Raw genomic sequence first — 22625 nt, forward strand, 5'->3', positions numbered from 1 at the left:
GGGCACAGACGGAGCACGGCCCAGCTCGGCCTGGGAGCCCTGAGAGTGGGTGGGAGCTCGAGTGTCTGCAGCCCACCCCCCAATCCCACAACGAGCCCAGGAAACGCCCCTTGCTGCCCATCCCCGAATTGACTGCCAGCCGGGCAGGCACAGGTTTAAGGACCTTTGAGAGAAGAAACAGCAGATTCAACCGTGGGAACTGGGCGCACAGCCCCCAGAGCAATCTGGGGGCCCGTGCAGAGAACTGGCCCAGCCAGGGCAGCGGCTTCCTCGCTGCTCAGGGAGCCCGGGCCCGTCAGGCTCTGCTTGGATGCTATTCCGGAGACTGCCCGGCGCCGGTCTGTACCCAGGCTCAGGTGGGACTGCAGCCCTGAGCAGGGTCAGCCCTTGGGCACATGCCCGCACCACAGGCCTCGGCCTTTCTCCATCCTGGCTCCCCACCCGCCAGTGGCCCGCCCCGCTGCCCCCGCAGGCGGGGAGCTGGGGTACCTTTTGTGTCTTCATCCTCTATGGTGGTGTGGGTGCTGTCAGACGACTCCTGGGGAGACACGGGGAGACAACGGGTCAGGACGTGGCCTGAACCCCAGAAACCCACAGGCAGCGCTGGAGCTTCACACCAGCCCCAGGGGTCACCTGTCCCCAGGCTGGGCCGCCATGTCCCCAACAGCTGAGGACCCCAACTTCCCCTTATCCCTACAAGGCACACCCAGTGGAAAGACTCCGTGTGCTCAGATGACTCATCCACAAGAGAGGAAAACAAGCTTTTTGGAATTCCAAGATTCCGAGTGGAGCAGAAAATCACCCAGAGCCCGTGCATTTTGGCAGACAAGGCGGAAGCTTCCAGTAGCTGCTCCGGAGCCCTGGCCTGGCCCAGACAGACTGCAGCAGCGACCACACCTCCTCCCCAGGCCCGGACCGTCCAGCCAGGCCTGGCCTTACCTCTCGGGTGGCCTTAAGGGCAGAGAGGGGGCCCCAGCACCTCCTACCTCACTCCTGGCTTACTGCCCTTCAGATATAAAACCAGGTGCCAGCCACCTGTCACCGGGTCCCCAGAAGGCCTGCCTGCTCCTCAGAAGGAACATCTTAACAGGGTCCCCAAGGGACCCCCCGCCCCCTCCAGCCCCGTCACAGGACACACTGCTTTGGGCCCTGGCCCAGGAATGCGGGTGTCTACAGGTTGTAGGATCAGGGCTCACACCACAGCCCCAGAAGCCTCACTCCAGACACAGCATCCTAGGAACACCCATCCCTGGCCCCGAGTCACAGAGGACACCCGGGCTCTTCCTAGCACCTTGAGCCTGGGGGCCGGCCCACAGCCAGTTGCCCAAGGCCCCCTGGTCCTGGCCCATGGCTGGGGTGTGTGGGGACCCTTTGAGGATCCCAGGCCCAGGTGGAAGTCCGCTTCTGGAAACACAGTGTGGCCGCCCACCCATCCCTCCCCCCACCCCAGAGAGCCAGCCCCTTCCCTGGCCCCGGGGTGAAGATGCCGATGGGATGGGAGCTGATGCCAGAGCAGAGAGGAGGGGCAGGAGGAGGGGGCAGCTCAGCGGGCAGCACCGGGCGCAGCGGGCAGAGGCGACGAGCAACGGGTGAGGTCGGGGAGTCTGTGCTGCTCCCCTCTCCCCCGCCCCACACTCGGGGGCACGCCGGGCAGCCCACGCCGGCCCTTCTCCCCTGGAGCACGCAGCCCTGGCCGCGCATCACGGAGGACACCCAGGCTCTTCCTGGCGCCCTGAGCCTCTGAAATGGGCCCTGCATTCAGCTGCTCCTGGCTAGGCTGGACCTGGCCATCGCCAAGGCAGGATGGAGAGGGTCTGAGAAGTGGACCCTGCTCAGGACATGAGGAAGCCCAGGCTCCTGTGTCCACCGTGGACTTGGTACAACCATGCCTCCAAAAAGGGCCGCACCTGGGGCCTTTCCCCAAAAGGGAGCAGCCCGCGGACCTGGGGGGCTCTGTCCTGCCTTGGGAGGGGTACCTGCACAGTTGTCTTGACACAAATGCTTCCCCGGGGTCAACATCCCAGAGCTTCCCCAGGGCCAGGGGGTCTGCCTACTGCCTGAGCAGACACTCCCAAGAGGGCAGTGAGGAACGCGCAGTACCTTGATCCCGTCCACTGGGTTATGAATGACGGTGGTTTGAGGTTCCTACAGAAGAAGGAAGCACAGAGGAAGGAAAGAGGGAAGTGAGAAGAGGAGGAGAGTGGAGGCCCCTCAGAGGAGAGGAGAGGAGAGGAGAGGGTGGCAGCTCAGCAGGGCGGCAGATGGCCAGCGGGGAGCAGAGCAGCTGGAGAGAAACCTGGGACGATGTAGATGGAACAAGCAGACCTGCCGGGACCTCGCCAGCGCCTGTGACGGGAGGGCGATGGAGAGCGTGCGCCTGAGGGCGGTGGCGAGAAGCCACACGCTGGGTGCCCTGCCTCGGGCGCGCCGCCTCCTCTCTTTGCAGCCGGGCCCTCTGCCTCGGCATGGGCGGGGCACAGTTTGAAGATGTCATGGGAGTGGGGTGGCACATGGGATGGATGGGGTCCGAGACGGGGCTGGCTGCGAGGCCGGCACGTGGGACCCTCCCCTCCTGGACCAAGGCTGCCCTCCCACTCGCTGGATGGCCATTCGGCAAACCCAGCCTCTCCACGGGCGGTCCAGGGCTCACACCCAGAAGCACGGCCTGGGGCCCGCAGGGACACCAAGTGTGCTTTCAGCAAACTCAGAACCTGTGGACCAGCAAACCCCAGCCTCTCGGGATGGCCTGCTCTACACGAGACACCACAGGCGCACAGCATACTGGGCAGGAGGGCCGGTACCCGCTGGCCACAACCCTGCACCACCAGCTCCATCCCCTGGACAGGACCCTCCAGGTGAGGGCTGGTGCTGGTGGGTCCGTCTGACCTCACGTCTGCCCAGCCCTCCCCAGCAGGAGCCCCCTGAACCCTCCAGGCAGCCACAGGCCCGCACAGCCATAGAAGTGTACCTCCCCACACCTGCCTCGGGGCCTGCAGGACACAGACTCTGATGGGAAATGCCATGGCTGCTGCTGCCCTAGACCCGACAGCTGTTGCTGGGCCATCATCAGGGAAACCACCAAGGGGTCTCTGTCTCCCTCCAGATCACCGGGCTCTGAAGCTAAGGTCAGGCCCACCCATTCTTCCTGGGGAGAAACCAAAGGCCCCCACCGCCCAGACAGCACACCCCTGCAGCACCCAGGAGAGGGGTTGGCGGGGGAGTCCCCACCGCCTAACCTGTCCTCACCCCCGACCCCCGGGCCACTCTCCCTGCAGAGCCTGCCTGGGCCCATCAACGGGGCGTCAGCCCGTTGCAAGCAGAGAGGCCGAGCAAGGTTGGTGCCCTGCATCGTGGCTCTCAGCCTCACTGGCTCCCTGACGGGCTCTCACTGCTGACCCACAAGTCAGCAGGGGCCTGTCCGCTGCACCCAGAGCGGCTCTCCGGCACAGCCTGAACTGGAGTCCACCCTCACTCCCACACCCGAGCGGCGGTGGGGCTGGAAGGGCTAAGTGTCATCTGTCAGAGACAGGCTGGCACACACCCCAGCTTTACCCCCGGCCTCCCGACAGGTGGCTAGCACACAGCCAGGGTACGGGAGGGCCGAGAAGCGGGGGACGAGGGGTTCAGTACCAGGGCAGCTGGAGGAAGCGTCCCCTTGGGGCTGGTGGCAGCTGCACTGTTTTTGGTGCTATTCGTCTGGGGCTGCAGAGAGAGGAAGAGAAGGCATTAGGGAGAGAATGAGGGGGTCACGCCCCTTCCTTGGGAGGGGAGGAGGCCCAGAGGGAGCTTTGGGGATTGGGCAAAGCTGTAGGCTCGAGATGGGGGGTGGGGGGGGTGGGGCCCAGACCCCCCAGGGCCAAGCCAGCGCCTCACCTTGACTCCGTCTGCTTTCTTGTTGAGTAAACTCTTCGCTGCTGCATTGGAGGAAACAGACGTGATGAGTGAGGGGCCCGGGTCCCAGGACAGCCCACCCCCTCGGCATGAGGCAGCCTCGGGGGCCTGCAAGGATCCTGGGCTCCCCAAGACTGAGCGAGCAGGCGACCCAAGGTCCCAAGGCAGAGGTAGCTTCTGCGCCCAGCTGGGGACAGAGCGGGCCTGCGTCCTGTGCCGAGCAGGGCCGCCCTGGGGAAGGCCTGGCCAGCGCTGCCCGAGGACCCTCGTCCCTGGGACAGGGCCTTCCCCCCGGCCATCCACCATGACCTTGGAGGACACCAAGGTTTCTCCTCCCACCTGTGACCAGCAGCTTCCGGGAGGGCAGCATGCAGGTTCCCCGAAAAGGAAGGCAGGGCGCTGCCCGTCACCCGAGATGGGAACACAGGGCAGGACAGCAGGTTGGAGTGGTAGGCACCCCCATGTCCTCAGGCAGGGGTGGGTGGGCTGCAGCTGGCCACCCACAAAGGGAGGGGCTTGCCCCAACCCCCGGTGCCTGCTCTCAGCCTCCTGGCCCCCCTCCCCTGGCAGACTGGACTCGGAGCTCTGGTCCCACGGTCAGGCCTCAGGCCACGCCTCTCAGCTCAGAGCCCCGGGGGGCAGCCTCACTCTCCCTCTTAAACCACCCCGCAGCCCGAGCCTTGGGGCCACCGCTCGGCCTTGCTCTGGCAGCACTGACTGGGCCAACTCGGGCCTCTGTGCCCACCCACCAAGGACCTTAAGCTCTGAGTGACATCAACAGGATGACACACCTGGGGGAGGGTCCAAAGAGCCACCTGCACCCCAGGTTCCCACCACCCCTCAGAAGCCCAGGCCCAGCAGACGGCCCGTCTCATCCCAGCCTTCCCCGCACCCCCCGGGGAGGAGGTCGGGGGCGGCCCGGCTCTGCCTCTGCCTCTCTGTGAGCCAGCTTCAGGGGCCCTGACCTGCCACACCCAACAGGCCCTTAGCCCCCCAGCATCTGCACCCTCTGCAGAGATTAGTTTTAATTACAGAACTCGAAAAAAAAAAAAAAGAAAACAAAGGAAGTCAGCTTACCTTACGGAAAAGGAAAGGTGAGAAGGGGAGGAGAGGGAGTGAGGAAGAAAGAAGAGAGAGAAAACAAGGTTTGTGGACGTTCAGGCAGGGAGTGCAAGTCTGCAGCCCAGGGCTCAGCGGCTCCTGCCTCACCCGCCCTGCCCACGCTCACACCAAGCAGTGCCCCAGGACAGCCGGTGCGGGTTAGAGAAGCAGCCCTGGGTTCGGATGCCGGAGGGTGGGGTCCCTCGCCTTGGAAGGAAGGTGGCACAGTCCCCACCACCGGCTCCAAAAGCTCTGGCTGGCCAGCCCTGAAGGGGAGGCCGCCTGCCCAGAGGGAGGAGGGTGGCCCCCAGCAGGCCTGTGCGGGGGGGGGACCTTTCCTGCTGGGAACATCCCTGGAGGCCGTTGACTCGGCCGGCACATCAGAAAGACCCAGAGAGATGCAGAGATTCTCAAAGTGCGGTCCCCCTGGACCCCACCCCTGCCCCCGCCAGCAACGTCAGCATCTCATCGCCTGGGCTGCCCCAGACCTCCTGAGGCAGAAACTCGGGGGTGGGCTCGGCATCAGTTTAACTGTTCATCTGCTCTGGGGGATCCTGACGCCTTCAGTTCGAGAACCACTGGTCAAGGTCCCCAGTGCAGCGACCAGGCCGCTGGGCCACCCCCTGCTGATTGCCTTACCCTGTCCAGGTGGCCATCGCTGCCCTCCGGGCTTTGCTTTGGCACACAGGTGGCTGCCCCCAGCCAGAGGGCCCCGCGGGGTTATCGGAGACCTGCTACACTGGGCGCAGCCTCAGTTCCCAGCCTTCCTCCCCAACGGACCCATCAATTCCCTCAAGCTTCCCTCCCAGGATCCACGGGCCAAAGTTTAACGAGAAACCTGACTCCTGGCCCAACCCTGTCGCCCGGTGGGCTTCACCCCGTGAGAAGCATCACAGTACCCCAGCGAGTGAAGGGACCACAGGTCATCCCTTTCCTCGTCCCCCAGTTCATCCTCCCAAGGGCGAGGCCTCACCTGGTGAGGCCGGACTCCGCAGGCATCCAGGACCAGAAATGCCGCCTGCTCAGGGCCACAACCCACTTCCCACTGCGGGGACTGTGAAAACCTCCCAGGTGGCAGCTACGTCCGCATGCCTGTAACTCACCACGGAGGAACAATCGAGCCCTGCAGACATGGGAACTCCCGGGCCTCCAGGGCCTGCAGCCTCACTCCTGACCAGCATGGCCCTAGCCTCCCTACTGACCCCGAAGTGGGGGTCGTGCTGTGGTCACAGAGCCCAGGGACCCTGTTTATGCTGGCCGACCAGCTGGCTGGACACAGCTGGAGGAAAGTGGGGTCCAGCCCGTCTTGAAGGCACTCGTCGTGAGAGCTGAGCAGAAGAGCAAGCTGACCCCCGCCCCCAATTTAAGGTGGGCAGTCTGGGGAGAGTCACCTCCCAGTGCCACACAGCCTTGGCCAGCGGCATTCCTGGCCAGCTGAGTTAGAGCCAGTGCACGCCAGTGCTGGTCTGAGAAGTCCGGTCAGGGCCAGCCCAGTGCCCTGGTGGGGGCAGAGTCAGCTCTGCCTGGTCTTCCCCTTGGGCAGGAAAGGGGGGCCCCTGGGTCAGACCCTGGGACAGTCCTGGGTCTTAAGAGGGTTCCCTTCAGTCCCTGATTCTATCAAAACCCACATTCCAGACCGTGCTACACGGGACGGTACCAGTTCCCCTCCCTAACAAGCCACCCCTCAGGGGACTCAGTCCGCCACCACGGCCCAGGCTCCAGGATGCCCTGCAGCAGACACCTGTCCTTGTAATCGATTCCCGAACACTCCTCCTTGCGAACCCCTGTAACCTACACCTGCGTGTCTGGGTACAGGGTGTCTGGACACACAGCTGCCGTCTTCCTGAGCTCAGCTCCTGGCCGCCGCGTTTCCTGGAAATTCACATCTCTGTCTGAGAATAATTCCAGAATCCTGTTGACTCCTGTCTACACTAGCGGTCAAAGGCATAGGGAGTTTCCTTTGTGTTTCCTCAAGTCGAATTCAAGTCGAATTCATTACTACACAGCAGGAGCCAAGGTGGACCAACCAGGCGCCCTAGACCCCCGGAGACAAGCAGAGACCCTCTGCCCCACCCTGGCCCGGGTCCTTGGGGCCAGGTCATCATTGCCACCCCAGCAGTTTGCCTGAGTCTCCTCTTGGTGAAGGCCAAGTGGGACTGACCAGGCCGCCTTGATGAACTGCAAGAGATCTACAAAGACACCCGGTCTTCCGCTGGCCGAGGGTACTACGTCACCCCAGAGGCCGTCATCCACAGAGAAGCAATGGCCTTGGGACTGAGCCCCCTGCCTGCCATGTCTGCTGGGTCCAACGCACTGGCTGAGGTGGGCCGACCTAGCGGGGATGGGGGCTCAACCCACAGGGCCCAGCCTTTACCTCGTCCCCTAGCTCATCACTCAGGGACAGCCATGCTGGGCTCTGTCCACATGCACGGACCACCCCCAGGACAGAGCAGCCCTGGGCGCCGGGGGCAGAGCCGCACATGCTCGCGGCCTCATGCACGGACGCTCCACATCCCCTTGCAGGCAGCGGGCATTGCAGGTGGGAGCCCCGGGCAGAGAGCGGCTCAGAGGCGCCTGCCTCGCTCACCTCTGCCCCACCCCCGGCTTCACCAGGAGCCCCTAGTCTCACTGTCTCGTGTCCCACTGCCCCTCCCTCCCTCTCAGGTGCTCCGGAAAGGCCCAAAAAATGAAGCTGACTCAGGACGACCCCGGGGGCCTGCCTGCTGGACCCGTCACCGGGCTCACGGGAGGAGCACAGGCCCTCCTGCTGAGGACAGCCCTGCCCTGAAAGCCCCAGGAGGCAGCAGCCGGGGTTCTCTGGGTGGGCAGGCAGGCCTGCATACCCTGTGGGGTCACGGGGTAAGAGCTGGGCTGGATGTGCAGTAAAGAAAGGGCCCGGGGGCTTCCCTGGTGGCGCAGTGGTTGAGAGTCCGCCTGCCGATGCAGGGGACACGGGTTCGTGCCCCGGTCCGGGAAGATCCCACATGCCGCGGAGCGGCTGGGCCCATGAGCCATGGCCGCTGAGCCTGCACATCTGGAGCCTGTGCTCCGCAACGGGAGAGGCCACAGCAGTGAGAGCCCCGTGTACCCCCCACCAAAAAAAAAAGAAAAAAGAAAGGGCCTGGGCCTGGGAGGGGCTGGGCGTCTGCCCTGTCCCGGCCGACACTCGAGGCACTGGCAGGAAATGCCGGGCTTCTTCTAGGCTCTGCCCGCCCTACACTTGTGCCACCCTCAGCTCAGGCTGGGGCCATGGGCCCACTAGGAAGTCTTGGGGTCCACTAGCCTCATGTGATGCGGCCAAGGTCACGGTTGGATGAGCGGGAGCTAGCATGGGCCTTCTGGGAGGTCTGCCCCTCACAGACTGGGGCACAGATTAGCAGAATGAGCCTCTCCCCTCACAGGGTGGGGACGAGGTAATGGGGGCCTCGTAGAAAGAAACCAAGAGGAGGCCTTCAGAGTCATTCTCTGGGTGGCCGAGGGCCCCGTCTTGGGGCTCACGGGGCAGACGTGCGTGTTTGGGACTCAGCACAGACCACCGGCTCCGTGCGAGCGGCTGGAAGCACAGGGCAGAGCCCTGGGCGCGTGTGCGGGACAGGTCGGGGGTGGCCAGGGTGGCCAGTGGGCTCTCACGGGGCAGGGTCTCTGCCCACGCCCTTCTCCCCAGGGCCCCCACTCGGGATTTAAACTCCCAGCAGCAGCCCCGAGGCTTCCTGGGGTTGGTGTCAAGGTCATTCTGAGCGGGGGTCATGATGGACAAGCGGGGCGTGAGACTGAGACAGCAAAGGGCTCTGACCAGAGGGGTCTCCTGACCCCCAGACTCAGGAACCAGGACTGGGGAATTCGGTCAAAGGCATGGAGGGCAACTCGGCTCAGGGGTCAGCTAGCCTGGCCCCTCCTGAAATAGGTGGGGTCTGAGGCCGCTGGGACAGTTGGGGCTGCCTCCCTGCCCACGGGGGCTCTGTGGGCGTGTCCACGGCGGGAGCAGGGGCTCCCGGGGCCTCTGGGGAGGCTCTCAAGGCCCAGCCGGCGGCTGCGTGCAGCGAAGGGACCTGCATGCCGACAGGCGGGACATCTACCTTGTTCCACCAGCCCCATGGTGGTGCCGGAGGCCGCGGTGGACATTGTGGCTGGAGCGGTGGTCTGTCTGCCCACTGTTAGCACCGGGTTAGAGACGAGGGGAGGGGCGGACACAGACGAGGGGTGGGCGAGGTGAGGGAAGAGAAGAGACAAAGGAAGCAGAAGAAGATTAGAGTCAAAGTTTAGGTGACAGATGGTTCCAGAATCCCTTCACAGGAGCGTGAAAACAAGATGGAGACCGACGGACACCGGAAAAGCGTTTGCCTCCTTTCTCCTTGGAAAACCCCAGCGGGGCCTTCCGGGTGCCGGGCTGGGCGTGCGGACAGGACACGTCCTGTTAGTACTGGTGTGACGGCATGCCCCCCCGCCCGGCAGCACAGCACCACAGCAAAAGTAACAGGATGGGGCGCGTGCTGATGCAAACGGACAACGAGGACGGACCACAGACGCACCCGCACCAGCATCGCGGGCCACAGACAAGCCACAGGAGCGCCGGGGGCAGCGGCCCTCCTCGGGTGACACTGTCCCCGCTGGGCCTGCCTGGGCCCATGGCCTCAGGGGCGCCGACAGCCCCCCAGAGCGGCCGCACACCCCCAGCCCTGCCCACCCTCGGCGCCCGGGTGGGCGGCCGCCAGCCAGAGCATCGGAGCCTCCTCTAGCCGCCCCCCAACCCACACACAGAACGGGTGCTCAGAGGATTCAGGACAACAACGAGGCCACAGAGGTGCCGACCAACGCCTGCACAGACACACGGAGCTGCGGCCCGGCCGGCGGGCAGCTCAGACACAGACCCAACACTCAGGGACGGGCCCTCGCGGGGCCCGGCCGTAGCCCAGGCCTCCTCTGTGGCCCGAGGGTCTCAGAGGGCGGAAGGTCGGGCCGGGCCAGCAGCAGAGGAGGGGACAGTGGGGTGAGGACACGGCAGGCAGCTGGTGGCGGGTCGTTCCCCAGCCTTCCCGCCGTAGGCCTGCTCCTCCTGGAGAAGGCTCTACTCACCTGAGAAATTCCGCGTGGCCAGCATGGTGGTGAGGATCGCGCCCTGGGGAGAGACACACGGCTGAGGCCAGGCGGAGACCCCCGCCCGCACCTCGAGTCACGGCCTCGCAGAGAGGCAGCTGCACCCAGACATGCCACCCACGTCCAGCATTAAAACAGGGACGCACCCCAGGTCCTAAACTGCCCACTGAGCCCAGCTCTTAAAGGCGTCAAGACCCCCCGGGGCTGCAGCTGGGGGTCTGCCTCTCCCCACGCCACCTCCTCTCCCTGACAGGCACGTGCACGCCAGCCGCCAGGCCTGGACACTCACTCTCAGCACAGAGCAGCCTGTCGGGAGGGCGGGCCTGGCTCCGAACGGCCTCCCTGCCCAGGGCCCCCCACCCTCCCTCCCGCCCTCCCCCTGCCCACGCAAGCAGCAGAGCTCAGCTGATCTCCTGACCAAACCTGCCCCAGGTCAGAAGCTTCTCAGCCTTCTCCCACTCAGAAAGTATGACCGACCACAGGGCGCCTTTCCCCCCAGGGAGCCCCAGGAATGCCTCATGGGCGGCGTGGGCGGCTGAGGAGGGACCAGCTGTGCACCTGGGGGCCAGGCTCACGTCTGGGCACCTCTGGTGTTGTTGCCATGGGGGGGCTAGTCTGGGACGGCGCTGACGAGCAGCCCATCCTAGGTGACTGGGACCCCCACAGGCCTGCCCGAGCCCCTCCAGCTGCTCCCAGGGCAGGGCCCTCGGCCCCTCTGGGTGGGGGAGCACGTGTGCCCGGCGTGGCACCCTGGCCCTCACTGGGGTCGGCATCTCACCTTGAGCTTCCGCCGGGCATTGAACTTTTTCAGGCACTCCACGGTCTCCTGCCTGTGCATCATGGAGGCCACAGTGGAGCGTTGCTGTGGGGAGGGGGGAGGGAGGAGGGGGTCACACGCTGCAAGGAGCCCTGAGGGGCATCAGCTCTGTCCCCAAGGCGGGGCTCTGAAGAGGGGGCTCGGAGCAAGGCTCAGGGCAGCAGCACCCCCAGGGCCCTTGTGCCAAGAGCTGCCGGCCGCCCACTGCAGCCAGAGGCCACCTGTCCCCACTGCTTGCCTAACCCCCCAGCCCGTCACCCCTCATGGCCCGTCCGCCCCCCTACCTGTCCCTCACCCACCTCACTACTCTATCCCCTCACGCCCTGGACTGGGCCTCCTCTTCCCACAGAGCTCCTTAGTCTCCCAGGGACTAAGGTCTTTAAACCCACCAGCCTCAAAGCCACAGGCCACGCAGCCCCCGGGAAACCAGGGGACCCACCGGATGCGAGGAGAGCGCGCCAGGGTCAACGCGCCGGGGGGTGGTCCGAGGCTGGGGCGACTTACGCAGACCCATGGGTGCTTCAGCGCCTCGTGTGCCGTGATGCGCTTGGCAGGGTTGATGGTCAACATCTGGTTGATGAGGTTTTTGGCTTCAGGAGTGACCGTGTCCCACTCCGGGGATGGGAACTACGAAGGGAAGCCACGCACAAGGGAGCCTAAAGCCCCCTTCCCAGGCAGAAGACGGAATTCTCCGGGGGGGGCCTCATCTGGAAACGGGCGGCGTCACCCCGCTCCCTGCCTCTGCCTCCCCCAGATGGGGAGGGTCGGGGGGGTCCCGGCACTCACGTCGTAGGCCCCGGCCTTGATCTGCTGGTACAGCTTGTGCTGGTCCTCGTCCCAGAAGGGTGGGTAGCCCACCAGCAAGATGTACAGGATCACCCCTGCGGGGAACCGCAAGCGCAGGGCCTCGCACTGCCGCCCTCACCGCCTGCGCCCAGCGGCTCAGCCCCAGCCCACAGAGCCCACAGCGCGGCCACAAGCCAGTGGGGCGCTGCTGCGTGGGGTCAGCTGTGTGACCCCCGGCGTGGGGGTCATATGCCCAGCTCTGCCGCCTGACAGCTAGGGGACCCTCAGCCAGTTTCTCAGCATCAGCTAGGGTGGGGGTCACTGCCCGAAGCCAGCAAGCCCCATGAGAACACTGGGACCCTCAAGGTCCAGTGGGACCCCCCCCCGGCCCCCGCAGCCAGCGTCAGCAAGTGTCACTGTTTGGAGACCCTGACGGCGGAATGGCATATACATCTCCTTCACCTCTGCTCTACCCTCATCCTACTTCACAGGAGAGGCCCGAGGCCGGCCCCCTCCGCCGCGCAGAGGACAGGCCCCGCCAGGGTGGTGTGCACGGTCTCCAGCCCTCCAGCATCCATCCACCACCTGGGCACCTGCCGCTCCTCCTCCAGACCGCTCTGCAGAGCGCGGGGCAGGTGCTGGGGCGGTGGGCTTCTCAGCAACCGCCAGGATCGCATTAGCGACTCCAGTCTGGGTGGAGAGGGCGCTCCTAGCGGGGGGTAGCCCTGTGAGTCAGCCCAGCGGCGGGTCCCTCACAGTGGCCCTGCGGCCCTACCCCGCCCCGCACACCAGCCTCACCGCACGCCCAGATGTCCACCGGCTTGCCGTACGCCTCCTTGCGCAGCACCTCTGGGGACAGGTAGCCTGGCGTGCCAGCGAACCCTAGCGGGAGGGGAAAGGGCCGTGTGAGGGGCCCCGGGGGCAGCTGACGCCCCCAGCCTGGCCCCCGGTCGGCCAGCCGGCTACTCACCAAACCAGGCCTGCTGGTCCCCCTGCACCTCGATAGCCAGGCCGAAGTCCGCCAGCTTCACTGCGGCCCCTTTGCACTTGCTGGCCAGGAGCAGGTTCTCGGGCTGCGGGGAAGGCGACCAGCCCGAGAGCGTGTGGTTTACACCCGGGGGTGTCACGGGAGGGAGGGGGACAAAATAGTGCTTTGCAGACGGGGGCACACAGGCCTGACCTGTCACCACGTGGGTGTCCCCCCAGCGCAGCTGACACCCTTGGCTTGGGCGTATCCCAGAGCTCTGGGCCCCGCCGGGCCTGCACCCCGCAGTCTGTCCCTGCCCCGCACCCCCGGGGGGCAGGGACAGGCGCCCCAGAGCTGAGGGAAGCTGGCTTTCAAAGCGCAAGCTTGTGAACTCAGGGCGCTGGGACCAAAAACTGAGCGCAGCCTACAGGCCCTGGCAGGCTGTGCAGGGGCCCGGGACGTCCACCGGCAGAGGGGCTCCCCTCCCTTCACCACGGCTGGCTGCACAGACAACTGCCTGCCGGAGCGCTCAGGCGCTGCTGGCAGGACGGCAGCCCTCAAAGGGCAAGAAGGAACAACCGAGGGCCCCGAGAGCCTGGCAGTGTAGGACGTCTGTCCACCAAGTCCCACCGGCCCCATGCTGGCCGGAGGGGGCCTGCCTCGACCGCAGGTGGGAAAGGTCCCATGCAGACCTCCCTGAGTCGGGCAGCAGCGCCCTTCCTCAAGCTGGAAGGACATTCATCCCTGTCCCACTGGAGCGCCGAGGCTGCTGCCCCCTGATTGGGGACACTTGGCCCCGAAGGCCCGAGGGGGTCCCTGTGCGCTGGGCCCTGTGCGCTGGGCCCCTCCCATCCCAGCCTATCCCACCAGCCTCACCACCTCCCAGCGGCCAGCGCTCAGAGCTCAAAGCCGCTGGACTTCCTCATGCCTCTCTGGGCCCTCGGCTCCCTCGCCAGGCCACCCTCCCGACGGGAAGGCCCGCTGAGACCACACTGCCACTTTGGTGCTACCAAGAAAGACAAACACCACGAACCGAACTGAGTTAACCCCGCTTGTACACCTGGGGTGTTAGGACGACACACGTGGAAGAGATGAAGTATGCCAGTCCCACCCGGCAGAAACCAGTTCTTCCAGGCCCACACACAGCTGGCTGGACGAGGTGCTGTCCCTGCAGGTGATGTGCGCTGGGGACACTCAGCCCTGTCTGCCCAGCACGGCCTGGAGGCCTCTGAACATCTTTTTTTTTTTTTTTTTTCGGATTATTGGTCTTTCTTGTTTTTAATACTCCCCTTTTCTTCCTTTTTTAAAGTTTATTTCTTAATGCATGTCCCATCAACTCTTTTGGCCACAGCGCACGCCATGTGGAACTTCCCCGACCAGGGATCGAACCCGCGCCCCCTGCATTAGAAGCACGGAATCTTAACCACTGGACCACCAGGGAAGCCCGCCTCTGAACACCTTGATTTTGCAAATGTGCGTGGGGCAAGGGGACCCCAACCTCTCCACACACCCCACATCAAGAAGTCTGAAATAAACACAACATTGTAAATCAACTATATTTCAATTTTTTAAAATTAAATTTAAAAAAGAAGTCTGAAATCGTAGGGGTCAGGGACTGCAGCTGGGGGCTTGACCTGACTTCTACAGCTCAGATACCCCCACCCCGAGGAAACAAACCAGCTCTCCTCCCCAGGAAGAAGGAGCTAAGTGAACTTGGTCCCTGGGAAGAGCTGGACAAGAAGGGTCGGGGCCGGGCGGGGCGAGAGGCAGGGGAGCCAGCTGGGTCCGAGCAGTGGTGCCCTGGCCCCGGGCTCCACCCTGGCTCCCTCGCAGCACCCTGGGATGGCATCAGCCCCCTCCACTCTCTCCACCCTCCACACCTTGGCTGAGAGGACACCCACCACAGCACCGCTTCTGGGGGGCTGTCTCAGTCATGATGGTGGAGGCCTCTCTAGAGGAGGAGGGGCAGTCTGCTCCCCCGACACCTGGCAGACTCCTGCCCCCTTTTCCTCTTTTCGGCAAGGATTCTGTTTGTCCCCAGGGCACACCTGGCCTGGGGGGAGCATCCATCTCCATTTGCCTGCTTTGGCCTCTAAGTTACTTATGCATCACGGGGTCCACAGTCAAGGGGGGATGCGCGCCCACTCCCCTGCGGCCCCTCCTCCCTGAGGCCCCCAATGAGGCCGATTCAGACAAGACACAGCGACAGAGGGGGACCCACAGGACAGGCAGACACGGCGGGCCTGGGTGGGCATGTGAAAGGACAGGGGACCACACGGCACATGCAGAGGGAGAGCGGGAACGTGAAGGGCACAGGAGAGGGTCCTGGGCCTGCTCCTGGCAGGACAACATTCCAAGAGCAGCCCCACAAAGATTAGCTCACAGACACACACCCCTCGGTGGCCCGAGGAAGGGCGTGACCCCGTTCAGCCCAAGCACCCATGGGAAAGTTGGTCTCAAACGCCACCAGCAGGTCTCTTAGCAGGGATGACAGGCCCAGGGGTCCCCCCACCCCCCAACAGAAGAAACTGACCCAAACCCAGACTTGAAGAAAGCTAAAATCAAAGAAAGGAGGAGAAATTGAGAGGAGGAGGAGGGCGGAGGGGGAGGGAGGGGGAAAGGAGGGAGGGAGGCAGGAGGATGGGGTGTAGTCCTCCTGAAGACCCTCCCACCGCACTGAGCCCTGTGGGTGACAAACCTTGCTTTAAATGCTCTATGGTCACTTTGCCCAGAGCTGAGCCAAGAGCTACTAGAAGAAAGGGCTGGAAGTTTGCAGAGACCATCCAGGCTGGTCCCTCAGCCCCTGCTCCCGAGGCATCAGCCCCACCTGCACGCACATCACCTGCCAGGTGTCCCACCTGCCAGGTCCGAATCTCAACCGGAGCCCAGAAAGCGAGACCCCGAGTGGACACGTGTTAATAGGCTGATTTTTGACAACTGTCCCCTCTCAGCCCCGGAGCCTAGAGGTGTTGGGAGGGACGTGTGCAAATACATGCATGTGTGCACACACACAGACACCACGCACACAGATGTGCACACATGCACACATACACATATTCTCTCACACGTGCATGAACGCACATGCATGTGCACACACGTATACACACATGTGCATGTGAGCACATATACACCTGTGCCCACACAGGCACACACACATACACGTGTGCACACAGACCCACATTCTCGCATGCACGTACCTTCACACACAAACACACATGCACACACACACAGGTGCTCATACACGTGCTGATGCACACGCACACACACTCTCACATGCATGCACTTTCACACGCAGACACACACGCACGTGCACACGTCCCACACACACAGTGTCTCCTGGCGCTTGCACTGCCCCAGCCCAGAGCCTCCTGGTAAACGCAACATGCAGTTACAGACAACAAACACCTGGCACAGAGCACGGTGGGGGACTCACCTTGAGGTCCCTGTGGACGACCCCCATTTGGTGGCAATGGAGAACCGCCTCCAGGATCTGCTGGATGCAGTGACTGAAGCAAACAGCAGGCACGTTAGTGCGGGTGGCCCCCGAAGAGTGGGCGGGGGCGCAGGAGCAGGGTGCTGTGTGGCACTGGGGGGGGTCCCCAGCCTGGCAGGGGGCCGCGGGGAAGCAGGGAATCAAGGTGCGGCCTGCCACATGGGAGAGGAGACACTGGCCAGGAGGGGACCTCTGAGGAGCCTTCCTCACCCCCAAAGGTCAGCACAAGGGCCGGCCAGGCCCCCTGCGACCCCACCCTGCCTTCCCCTCGGGCCAGGCCCTTGGAAGTGCTGCTCAGAGGAGACACGCCTGGCCCCAGGGCCCTCCTCCCCAGGCTCATGCTGGCCAAGCCTGGACCTGAGCTGGGCGCCCTGCAGGAGGGAGGCCCGGCCTGAGCCCACACCCTGCAAGGCAGGCTGGAGATGGGGGAACCCGGGCAGGAAAGGGCAGAGGTGAGAGGGCGAGAGTGGGGTGCCGCAGTGTGGGGTGACGCCCTGGCCACTAGGGCCCCCCTCTGTTCTGGGGTAGCGCTAATGCTGCAGCCTCCAGTCACTCATGTGCTGGGGCAGGAGTCATTTCATTTGAATAAACTTGAACATCCACACTGGCTGCTGGCTGCCGTGCTAGACAGCTCAGCTCTTAGCAGCCCTGGGGTCCCGGATGCGCTCCTGGCGAAGAGGCAGCCTGGCACGGCCCAGGGCCCCAAGCCAGGGGCTTCCTTCCAGAGCCGGGAGAAGTCCCGAGCCCTCCAGGGTATTACTGGCTGGAGGGAGAGACCCAGCTCTCCTCAGGCGCCTCCAACACCGGTGCTTCAGCAACGTGCCCTGAACATCAGACCTAGATGCCCCCAGCCCCTCTGGCCTGAGCCTGCCTCCCCCAGGTGGCCCCAGGGGACTGGAAAGTTTCCAGCTGTCCCCAAAGCCAGGCACAGACCCTGGGCTCCCATAGCAGCCCTGCAGCGTTACCAGCCACGGGGGACAGGAGGGCCACAGGCTCCCTGGAGCTCACCCCCTGGGGTCTCAGCCACAGCCCCTCTGGGTGGGGACGAGGGATGCACAGGCAGACTCCCTCAGGACCCTTCCTGCCATGGCTGGACCCTGTGGGGTGACTGAAGGTCAGCTGGAGGGGTGGGCTTCGTTTTCCTAACAGCAAACTCAGAGAAGGGACAGGGGACCAGGCCTCTTCCTCAAATACCTATGGCCACATCTGGAGCCCACCTGCTGCATAGAAAAGTAAACCTGAGTTCCCCCCTGCGGAAACCTAGACCTCAGAATCCTGATGATGGATTCCTGAGGTTTGCAGGGGTCAAGAGGAGCCGGGCCCAAACCTGTGGGCAACAGTCCCCCAGCACCCCCTGCCCTTAGGTGCCTCTAGGGGCTGGAAAGCCCATCCCCGCCCCACGCCCTGAGCTCTCCTGCCCGACCTGCTCCCAGTGCCTCCCTCCCCACTCCTGCCCCTCCCACAACGTCCTCATCTGCCAGGAACAATCCTTTGTGGTCCTCACGCCCATCCTTGCATCCCCAGCTCCACACCCAGCCACCACCAGCCCTCCCGTGACTGCAGACACGGGCTCAGCACCCCTCCTGTCGCCCAGGCTGACCCACTCAGGGGCTTCCCTCCTCATGGGCAGAGCTCAGCCATGAGGTCGGGGAAGCTCTTTTGAGGTCAGGACAGGCTGCTGGGTGGAGACAGAGGCCAGATAAAGGCCCAGCACTTGTAGCTGAGGCCACTGAGCCAGGGCCCAGGGCAGGGGACTCTGGCTTTCCCAGTCCCCGGGAATCTGCGGCTCCCTGGCAAACCCAGAGCCCTGGGGAGGCATGCTGGGGGCACCAATGCATCCTCCCGGAGCTCAGCCTCGAGTCCCTGGATCACCCACACGCTGCAGCACCCGACCCCATACAGGGCCTCGGGGACCCTGGGGCAGACCAGCCCCCGCCTGTGCCGCTGCAGCCGGACTGTGGTTCTGCCCCGGGGAACACCCGTCCCAGCCGTGTGCCGTGTGCCCTGCCATCCCCGTGGTACCCCGCCCCTCCCTCCAGCGCATCAGCAGCCCTCACAGCCCACGGGCCGGCATCTCCTGGGCCCCTGGCCACTCCCCGAAAGCCCTGGAACGGTCCGGCCCCAAGCTCAGGCCTGCCGAGAGCCCTGCGAGTCTTCAGCTTTGGGTCGAGCCCCTCTTCTTCCTCCACCCTGTGAGCTTGCCCCGCTCTCAACCCCAGGACGCTCTCTGCACTCTCCTCCGTGTCGAGCAAGCGTGAGGCACCCCCGTTGTCCACACTGCAGTCACGCGGCGGCCCTGCGCTCTGTGTGGGCGTCTGGGCAGCGTCCGTCTCTGCTCCGGACTGTGGCCTCCATGACCACAGGGACATGTCGGTTCTTTCCTCTCGATTGTGTCCTCAGGCCCAGCCTTGTAGGAACGTGTTCCCCAAACGTCTCTCGGACCCAGGGATCCATCAGCCGCAGCACCGATTGATATGTCGGCTCAGATGGGGGTGGGCTGTGCCCTCTGCCCTCCCCCGCGTCTCCTCTTGGGGGTGCAGGGCCCCAAACCAGCGCCAGAGATGGGGTGACTGCTCCTGCTGAGCCAGCATGTCTCCCCGAGCATCACAGACCTCAGCCCGTTGGCTGAAATCCAGCCCTATAGCTCTGATGCAGCCCCTGTCCGCCCAGCCCGCAGGCCCTGCTCAGGTCGCTTCGTGGCCGCCCTGATGGAGAGATGTGCTGGCTTAGCCCCCAGTACTCACAAATGAGCTAGCCAAGCAAACCACGTTCCCCAAGAGAAAACGGTGCAGGTCTGCTCACCCCCTCCCCACAGCCAGTGCGGCAACGCTGCTCGCCTGTCTCCCGGGCCTATTCTTCACAGCATCTCTGGGACCGACGTGGCAGTGGCCTCTGCGGCCTGCAGGTGGACACCACCTGCCTGGAGAGCGGCCCATTCCAGCTAGCCCACCCGCCAGGGACCTCTGGGGGGCCGCTCCCGGGGCCCTCGTCACCCTGCTCTCGCCCTGGTCTCCCGACTGAGACCACGGCCTTGGAGGACATGAGGCCGCCTGGCCAGTCATGAGGTCCTGCCTCCCTTCTGCCTGTCATTTACATCATACCGTCTTCCTCGTGGGGCCTTTTTTCATATTCTGAACTCAGAAAGTCACTTTTGTGGTCAGAATTGTTCCCAAGCGGCATTCCAGACGCTGGCCGGTCCTGGACGTTATTCTCATGGTTCTGGGCTCTGCTGTCACCTCAGATGTGCCCCTCCCCCCTCCTCCCCTCCCCCCTCGCCCCCTCCCTGGGACAGCCAGCCTTCTCACGGGCCCCCATAAGCATCCCTCATGAGCCACATTGCTTTTCAGGGTTTTTAAAAATGGGCTCTAAATATTTTGAACTTTTTGCTTTCCCAGGTTTGAAAAAGACCCCTCCTTTTCCCCACAAACTCCAAAATAAAGATCCCACTTCTTCCTCAGAGGAATCTCCAGCCTTCTCGGTTAGAAAAAGGTTCAGAAAAGCAACTCCTGCCCTGCTTCCTCTTCCTCTAGAGACGTGACACGTTGGAAATTCATCACTCGCTCAGCTTTGAGCAGCACGGCCCCGGGCAGGCCACCGGAAGGGTGGCTGACGCATTTGGCGGGGGCCAGGCCTGCACGCTGGCCGGGAAGGTGCCCACCACCACGGCTGGGCGTCTAGGGCTCCAGCCTCAGCAGAGCCCAGGCCCCTTTCACTGGGGGTCCTGGGGGAACACCCTCCCAGGGCGGGAGAAAGCCTTCACCCCATCTGCCACAGTTCCTGACGATGCCCGTGGGAGACCCACCCACGTGGGCATCCACGTCACTCTCTCAGGCCGTCCTGCCCGAAGGCTAAGCACCGACACAAAGGTCAAAAGCACGCTTCCAGGGTCCAGGACTCCCGGGAGAAGGGGCAGCCTGAGGCGCGGGTTTAACGAGTGAGGCCAGCTGGAAGGGATCCCCGAGAGTATCCCTCGCTCCCTCTCGCCCCCCTGGTAGTCTGGCTATGAGCAAGGTGGAGACTGTGAGAGGAAACTAGGCATTTGTGGGTGGGGCCCCAAACGCCAGGGAAGTCTCCACAAGGGAGGCCCAGGCAGGAAGGTCAGGATGCCGGCCATCCGGGCAGGCAGGAGGGAGCCGCAGAATTGGGGAGCGGGGGCGGGGGCAGAAGCGGTCATCGGAGAAGACGAGGTTGGAGGCAGGTGAGAGTGGGCAAGGGAGGAGCTCCGAGGACACAGGTGTTGGGGGGACGGGGCACGCGTGGGGGACGTGGCAGGGGAGGGAGTGTGGCCGTCGGGCATATGGGGAAGAGGCGGGCACTGGGGGCTCCCAGCCAAGAGCGGGGCTCTGCTGTGGGCCACGTCCCCCTCCAGCGAGACCACCAACCACAGAGCGCAGGAGGCTGCCAGGCCCTGGGCCGTGCCCAGCGGTGGGTGCTGAGAACCGAGGAGCCCTGGCAGGACGCTCCAGGCGGGGGTGGGACGAGGACGGTGAAGGCAAGCGCCCCCCGAGGCACCCCGGTACCGCTGGAAGGCAGCCCTCCCGGCCCCAGCGCTGCCCTGGCTGCGGGCCCTGGGGCCCGACCTGGGGGCAGCCGCTGGGGACCTCCTCTCCTGTCCTGCCCTGACAGATGTCAGGACCCCGGGTCTGGGGCTCTGGCTCCACCCAGCAGGCAGGCACGCATACTTGGGACATTCTCGCCCAAGCATCCCAGAGCAGCAGGAGGTGCCTCTGTTCTACTTTCTAAGTAGGAAATAAAAATGGAGTCTTCCTGCTCTCGGAGGGAACGGGTCGCTCCCAGGCTGCTGTGCAAAATGAAAGCCCTTCCTCAAGGAGCCTCAGAAAAGCAGCCAGTGCCCTGACACCCCAGCTCACCCCGGCTCCAGCACCCCACGCCAGCGCCCGCCAGGCCCCCAGCCTCCTGCCGCCCAGCTCTGTGGGTGCCCGGGTGACACCAGGGACCCACTCACATATTCTCACGGGGACCCAGGCTGTCACCGACGGGCAAGGTTGCCTGGGGGTGCAGAAGCAAGTCACAAAAAGCTACTTGTTAAAATAACGTTCATTTTCTTGATTAGAAAAGGAATACATATTCGTTAAAGAAAAATTTTAAAATAGACGAAGAAGATTAAAAAATTTAAAAGCATCCGTAACTCCGCCGCCTAGAGAGGGCCACTGTCGGCCTCTTTTCTTTTTCTTTTAAACGCGTGTGTCCTTGGGAGCTGGGCGGGCCGGGCTGGGCAGGCCAGGATTGGTGGCCCGCAGCCATCTCCAAGCTGAGATGCGCTGTCAGGAGTGACACACCTGTCACGGCTCGGGGTGGCATCTGGCCCACAGCACGGGCCAGAGCAGGTCACGGGGGGCCTGCCCTTCTGGGGGGAAGGGCCCTGCTATTTCCCAGCAGCTGCACTGCAGATGGTATCTCTGAGAAGGTCGGTCCCCTTCGACCACCATGAGGGCTGACCAAGTCCAAGGGAAGGGCAGGAGGATGCCCACCGCCATGCTCTGTCTGCTCTCCCCCCACCAGCTACCCCAAGGAGAGCCCCTCTGTGGGCCAGTTCCCACCTACCCCAGGGGAGACGGGGCAGGCGTCCGCCAGGCGGGCCACCTGACACTTCTGCCCAGTGGACCGTCGGCCTGGGCCATGTCAGGGACAACGTTCACGAGAGCAGATGTGGGCCAGAGGGGCAGGAGCCAGGCTTAGAGAGGGAAGGCCGGGCAGGAGAAGAGGGGCCAGGATGGTGTGAGGGCTCTGCACCCACCTGGCGTCTGCCTCACTGTAGTACTCTCTCGCCACGATGTCCTCAAAGAGCTCCCCACCAGTGACCCTGTGGGAAAAGCACACAGAGGTCGCCCTGTCACCTCCATCGCCACCTGCTTGTCACCACCGCCGGCAGCACCGCCGTCTTCACCTCCACAGCCATCAGTCCCACCGTCCTCACCACCACCGCCTCCGCCCCGTCTCCAGCGTCACCCGGGACTGACAGCTTACCGAACGCTTACTCACATAGGGCGGTACTTCACATTTTAGCCTTCACGGCCCCTCCATGACACTGGCACTCTTAAGCTCAGAAAACTGAGCCTCGATGATCTCAGGGACTTTCCCAGAGTTTGCGCTCAGGCAGCCCCGGAGTCTGAGCCAGGCCTCTTCACTTACCCAGGCCCTGTGACTAATTCCGGTTCTCCCTTGTCAACCCCCCCGAGGCCAGGGATGCGGCCCACACACAGGGCACAGCGGCAGAAGAGACGGTGCCTGGAGCTGGCCTCCCTGGTGGGCGAGGGCACGACGTGTTCAAAGCCCCACTTCCAGAAGGAGAGTGGGACCTCTGTCCACACACTCTCTTGCCATGTGTCGCTTGCCAGAATGACTAGATCCCCTGGGCTGGGAAATGTGGGCGTGGACAGCAAGGTGAAAAGTAGGGCTGAGGGATGGATGCACGGGGAGCAGGGAGGAGCCACCCCTGGGTCCGCCCAAGCCCT

The 22625-nt window shown here is 64.1% G+C and overlaps 1 protein-coding gene across 5 annotated transcripts in view; it reads right to left on the reverse strand.

The window, feature by feature from the left end:
* The window catches only part of CAMK2B (calcium/calmodulin dependent protein kinase II beta), a 94637-nt gene that overhangs the window by 10191 nt on the left and 61821 nt on the right, over positions 1-22625 (reverse strand). For 2 of the 5 annotated variants that reach the window (XM_060304868.1, XM_060304867.1), the window contains exons 5-17: positions 21908-21973; positions 16090-16162; positions 12660-12762; positions 12488-12571; positions 11690-11784; positions 11408-11530; positions 10865-10948; positions 10066-10108; positions 9069-9143; positions 3874-3911; positions 3631-3702; positions 2101-2145; positions 490-538 (exon numbers count right to left, since the gene is read on the reverse strand). In XM_060304868.1, the coding sequence (XP_060160851.1) occupies positions 490-538; positions 2101-2145; positions 3631-3702; positions 3874-3911; positions 9069-9143; positions 10066-10108; positions 10865-10948; positions 11408-11530; positions 11690-11784; positions 12488-12571; positions 12660-12762; positions 16090-16162; positions 21908-21973 (950 nt within the window). The remainder of the gene's footprint in view (positions 1-489; positions 539-2100; positions 2146-3630; positions 3703-3873; positions 3912-9068; positions 9144-10065; positions 10109-10864; positions 10949-11407; positions 11531-11689; positions 11785-12487; positions 12572-12659; positions 12763-16089; positions 16163-21907; positions 21974-22625) is intronic. The other 3 variants (XM_060304869.1, XM_060304870.1, XM_060304872.1) reach the window with 3 other exon arrangements.

Source organism: Globicephala melas, chromosome 9 (genome assembly GCF_963455315.2).
Source record: "Globicephala melas chromosome 9, mGloMel1.2, whole genome shotgun sequence".
Taxonomy (NCBI): Eukaryota; Metazoa; Chordata; class Mammalia; order Artiodactyla; family Delphinidae; genus Globicephala; species Globicephala melas.